Raw genomic sequence first — 6,140 nt, forward strand, 5'->3', positions numbered from 1 at the left:
AACATATTAACTTTTTATTTGATTTAACTTTAGAAGAAAACTTCGTCGACTCCATCATCAAAAAAATTTTTACTTTTTTAACGTGTTTTATTATTTTAATAAACAATTTTACAATTTGCGTGCACAGTTCCTATGTAAATTTTTCCCTCATTCGAGTTATAAATTTTACCACCAGATGGTGTATGCCCATTTGACGAATCCCAATACCTATCAGGTGAAAACTAATTTAGATTACTATTTTTGATAATTTTCAGTTTCTTACTTTGTTTGGAAATGGTAGTAATACAAGATATCATCATCATTATAGGGTCGTGAGTCCTGTCCTGAACTAATCTTTGCATTTTCCTTCATCAACAGTAGGCTAATGTAGATCTACCTTTCCCTCTATTAACTCCTGACTAACTAACCTTTGATGCTTTAGAAGGTATCGTACCAACCTATCTGGCCTATTTCATATTGACTTCCATGGCGTCCTCCGTTCTCCTATTAGCACCCCACCGCCCACATTTCGCACCCGTACAGAAACGCATTCAGGACATGCGCCTTTGGCAATTTTTTCCAATTTCTCAATAAACCGTTCGATTTTTATTAAAGGTGACTCTAGACCGCTCTGTCCTTCTTTTTATCTCTGCTGTTCCTTCTATCCTGAATTATCTGACCTCCTAGATACCGAAAATCAGTCAGTTCTTCTAATTTGTCGTCTCATATCTTTATATTCACTCTTTCCCTACTTTTTCTTGTTTTGTTTTACTTTTATTTGTTTTCAAACCGTACTATTGTCAATACCACTTCCAGATGCCAATACAATACGATGATATGAAAATAAAAAAAATAATAAAACAAAAACATTAGTATGTACGTAAGGGACTTAGAAAAAAAGGATTGAGTCAATATTATTTAAAATTTTTGACATTTAGGAACCCGAATAATCGAGACCCTATCATGATGTTATTACAGTGTTTAGGTGTAACGATCTCCGGTTTTAAAGATTACATTTCGTCGTTATAACCGATATCTACTGTACAATTTGTCGTTAGTTCATGACATCCTCATTAAAATAGAAGAACTAATACGTAGCATTACTTACTTAAGATTTGGCCCAGAATCGACCAATAGCCTCACGCAGTCGAGACAGCCTCGAGCTGCAGCGTAGTGTAGCGCCAGCGTGCTGCTGCTAGTCGAACATTCCAGGGCCGGCATTTTTGATTTTTCTCGCTGCTGAGATTCCCACAGTAGCCAGCGTAGAACGTTGAGCCTTCCGTGTCTGTAATAGAGATTACAATATATGGATTTGTCGTCTAACACATTAGATACTTTTAATACAGTGTAAACTCTCTATATCGAAAAACTCTATCTTGCATCATAGGTAAATAATCATCTTAAGGTCGTCAGTCCTAAGACTGGTTGGACACGCACCTCTACTCTTTCCTTTCCTGAGTCAATTTTCGCATTTCCCCAAAACTAGAACAATACACATCCTTAACTATTTGCGAACAGTAATCTAATCTAGGTCTACCTCTACCCCTCCTAACTCCCGTTTCTGCCTCCAATATGTCTCTGACTAGACCTTCATGTCTAAGAAGGTGCCCTACCAATCTATCTCGAATATTTCTTATTGACTTCCATAGAGTCCTCAGTTCTCCTATTCTTTCTAATACCTCTTCATTTCTAACCTTCTCTATCCACGGTATCCTCATCATTCGCCGGTAACACCACATTTCGAACGCTTCTAACCTTTTCTTTTCCGCTGCGCCCACTGTCCATGTTTCGCACCCGTACAGCGCCGCCTCTAAACATACACCTTTAACAATCTTTTTCGAATTTCTAAATTAACCGTCCGCGAGCATAGAAGTGACTTCTTTTTATTGAAGGCGACTCGACCCTGCGCTATCCTCTGCTTTATTTCCCTACTACCCCTTCCGTCCTGACTTGTCTGACTTCCTATATTATACCTTAAATCAGCCACTTTTCGTAAAAAATATACTTTTTTTCATATTTGAGGCAATTGTTGTACCAATCAGTATATTGTTGTCTTACTTATTGTAATGTAATTGTTAGGGTTTGTTGTACAGAATTTTCAGTATTTCTATGATATTTTAGTGACTTTAACTATTTTTAAGTCAGCAAACTAATCATACAATACAGTTCAGTTTAAAGTTTAAGTTAGAAGATATGCACTACCTACATAGCGTCTCATTTTACTTAAAATTTTGTTTAATACATTTCATTTGTTCAGAAGAAAAGTTATAATTAAAGGAAATCTACATAAGTGCGTGTAATTTCAGCTCATAAACGTGTTAGAATTAAAATTACTTAGAATTGCAAGGAGACTTCAACGTTACGTCAAGCGAGAAACCTTGTACGGCCGACAAGACTTTTAAGATAATAAGAAGATTTAACTGCTCTTAAGTGCATCATTTTTGAGAAACTAAAACACTGTTTTAAAATTTGGGATCCCTTTTTTGATTTTTGCATTATTTCTCATTATTGTGAGATATTCTTTTTCTTAGATATGCGAAGATTGGATCGCAGTTTCAAATATACTTGATATTCTTAAAATAAAGTTATTGAAGTGATGAAATGTATGTATAACACCTGCAAAGTTATCATTTTAAAACCATACACGTATAACTATTTACGTCTGGATCGATATTATATGCTACTAATATGAACTTTGTTTATTGAAGCATAGAGCGGAAGGTCAAAAAACTGTCCTTTCCATCGAGCAGCTTTTTCTTAAAAAGGTTGTGAAACCCGAACCGAATCGCTAATTAATCAAATTCTAGCAACATTCACTTTTTATTCAAACAGTCCAACTTTTATACTACAATCCGGAAATTGAACGGAATTGTCACACAATCTACCGAATTATTCGTGAAAGGATTTTTTATACGAATTGGTTTCCTTACTGTCTTGCGAATTCTTTATTTACATTCTTTACTTCCCCAAGAACATATTTGACTTGATCATAGTTGTGATTTGTTTGAAATACCTGCATTTAAAATGCGAATACAAAATAAAAAATACCTATTTTTATCTTGCATTTAAAATACTTCTCCAAACATGTTTTCTATTTGTAAAATGCAAAATGTATTTTGCAGTTAAAAGTTTTGCTAGTATCACCGATCAATCATTATATAAAGTGATGAAAGTTGCTCACATTGGCCATTAAAGGTATTAGAAGCTTAAAAAGAAGACAAAGAGACATTCCATGAATGCCTTCTAATTCTCTAACTGAAGAGAGCCCAAAAAATTGTAAACTCCTCGGAAATGGATAATCTAAAATATTGGATCGATATTGTTTTCCGTGTTCACTGTCATGGTCCATGGATTTTTAAAGTTCCAAATTGATGTCAGCACCTGCCAAATCACCACTTATCGTACTCTTAGCAAGAACTACGAAATTCTGTGAATTACGACAAAACTACCCGTAAAACTGAAAGCTACAGGATATTGTGATGTGCTAATAAATGCGTATAATCCAGAATTCCTAGAAAACGATTTGAAAAACTTCACTTATTAAATGAACCCGAAGCTAAAGAAACTATGGTTTCCATTTTTTTCTCTGATTAGAATGATCAGAAACAAAACGGGATTGTAATTTTGATATAAAATGATTGATGGTGATTTTACATCAATAAAATTATTTGCAACCCTATTTTGGCTCTTATCTTTCACGCTAAGCTAAGGCCATCAGTCCTAAGACTGGTTGGACACACACCCCCACTTTATCCTATCCTGTGCATTAATCCAAGACTAGAACATCCAACATTCTTAACTGTTTGTGAACCATAATGTAGGTCTACCTCTACTCCTCTTAACTCCTGTTTCTGCTTCTAATATGTTTCTAACTATAGTCCTTCTTGCCTGAAGAGGTGTCCTATCAACCTATCTCGCTTATTTCGTACTGACTTTTCCTACTCATTCTAATACATTCTCAACTTTCCGTTCTAACCTTTTTTTGCGCCGCGCCCACCGTCCACGTTTCGCACTCGTGCACAGCCGTCCTCTAGACATACACCTGTAACAATCTTTTTCGAGTTTCACTTTTATTGACTTTCAAGTTTTATCAATACCGCTTCCATATTAAATTTGATGTATTTAAATTGTTTGTTTCACTATATTCTTTCTAAAATAGTGTATAAATATGTAAAAAAGTTACCGGCTATAACGAACAAAATTTATAACCCTTTCGTATTCTTTACAACAGAATTCAACAGTCTATTAATTAATTTATATCTATACACGAACTATTGAACCGTAATTATTCAAATTGGCTGAGACACATCCGCAAACAAACCTTAAATTTTGGATTTTTAACGACGTGATTCCATTACTAAGCCTCCTTTGATTTTCGTGCACTTTCGCTATCGCCATTCTAAACTCATTTTCCTTCACTTTGTCGTCATGAATCTTGCGATTTTCATCAAACAAACGCCATTGTTCTCTTGTCCTTTTGTTGTTAACGTAATTATTATTGTTATTAAATACACCACTGACGCATCTTATCTTTCCCACATGAACGGTAAAAGTTAATTTCATTTTAATCCGTTTGATAACGTATTTTTGAAATTTCGTCCGCTGCCTTAGACTCCTAGCGGCCGATTTGGCCGAAGAGGTGTACAAAAAATAGGCGTCCCTGTATCTCATCATGAAACACAGATTTTCAAGAGTTTTATTTCTGCACAACGTTTCGGCCTTGTTATCCGCGACTTCTTCAGCAGGGGTGTACAAGGGGTTGGCGTAAACGCTTGCGTTATCTTCCGAACATTCGTAAATTGTTTCGTCGATCAGACTTGTGCTCTTTACAAATTTCTTTTTTGCGTTAAAGTTACATATATTTCGGCTTTCGCCCAAGTTTTCGTCGGTGAAAAAATTGGCGTTCGTTAGGGGGTTGACGGTGCTACAAATTGACGCTTCGGTTTCGTTATTACTGAAGGGGTTCGTTGTCGAAATCTTTCTCGTTTTATAACGTTTGGTGAATACTTTGGGCCAACATTTTGTTAAGAAGTTTCTGTCGCTTCTTCTTTTCATTTCGGGGGTTATGTTTGGCAGGATTATGTTACCCCCTGCGACCAATTTGTAGTTTGCTCTAGGAAAATGTTTTCGATAGTTTTGGAAAGCTTCGTCCAATGTGTTTAGCTTTATGGAATTAAATCCAGGTGGCAAAAATCTCTGACTATTACGGTTGACGCTATCGTCATTTTGATTTGACTGAATTTTTTTTAAATTTGAAACAATTGGTTCAACATTTATTCCAGTTTCTTCGGATCTGAGGGTTAGGTTTAAAAAAGTGTCTTTTGTCAATTTCGGTGTAACACAATTAACCCCTGTACTAGGGGTCCAATGAGTAACGTTATCATCTTTTTGGTTTAATTTATATCTAGAAGCATTTTCAGATACCTTTAGGTTTTCTCTTTCTTCAATTTTGACTTTATTGTCAGATTTCAGATGCCTTATGACGTTTTCAGAACGATCCAAGTGTGTTCTGTCACGAAGCCATCCCTTACTAATTGTCCAGTGGTTAAGCCATTCTGGTTTTGAAACAAAATTGTTCTCATTAATGCTTTCGCTATTTCGTTGTCTAAACTTCGCAGCAGGCATTTCAAACACCAAAATGTCTTTGGAAGGAGTCCAAGACCCTCTGGTTCTTGTAGTCACGCAATAACACAAACACCTGAATAAACTCCTTAATAAGGCATTCATTTCTAACTTCACCCGAAAAAAGTTACTTCAATTCCATGATACATTTTGTTTTCCAACTTTCCGTTCTTTTAGCGGACCACTCGACGGTAATAACGCGTTGTGTTTTGCTACTATAGAACGATGACTCTTCTGATTTTATTTTTTTTTTTTAATTTCGACGTGTGTAGTTACATATGTATACGTACATATGCCTACATAGTTTAAATTCACGAATGAATAAATAGACGGATGTCCTTTGTTTTGACGTATATTTTGAAAGAGATCAGCCAGCTGTAAAGTGAATATCCGCATATAGATTTTGTATGATTTTGTGTGATATGTACACGTTTGACAATGTAGAAGGCTTTGACCATCTGGAATACCACGGCACACGCATATACGCATACACGCATGGACGTATACACGCATACACGCATAATCTGGAATACCACGGC

The 6,140-nt window shown here is 35.7% G+C and overlaps 1 protein-coding gene across 3 annotated transcripts in view; it reads right to left on the reverse strand.

The window, feature by feature from the left end:
- LOC108732561 (ankyrin repeat domain-containing protein 12) overlaps positions 1-6,140 on the reverse strand; it is a 37,289-nt gene that overhangs the window by 23,737 nt on the left and 7,412 nt on the right. The window contains exons 1-2 of one of the 3 annotated variants that reach the window (XM_025976078.1): positions 4,301-4,402; positions 1,088-1,264 (exon numbers count right to left, since the gene is read on the reverse strand). In XM_025976078.1, coding sequence (XP_025831863.1) covers positions 1,088-1,264; positions 4,301-4,377 — 254 coding nt within the window. In that variant the 5' untranslated portion in view covers positions 4,378-4,402. Of the gene's footprint in view, positions 1-1,087; positions 1,265-4,300; positions 4,404-6,140 lie in introns of those variants that run through there. The other 2 variants (XM_025976081.1, XM_025976079.1) reach the window with 2 other exon arrangements.

The sequence above is a fragment of the Agrilus planipennis genome, unplaced genomic scaffold (genome assembly GCF_000699045.2).
Source record: "Agrilus planipennis isolate EAB-ADULT unplaced genomic scaffold, Apla_2.0 scaffold71, whole genome shotgun sequence".
In the NCBI taxonomy this organism is placed as follows: domain Eukaryota; kingdom Metazoa; phylum Arthropoda; class Insecta; order Coleoptera; family Buprestidae; genus Agrilus; species Agrilus planipennis.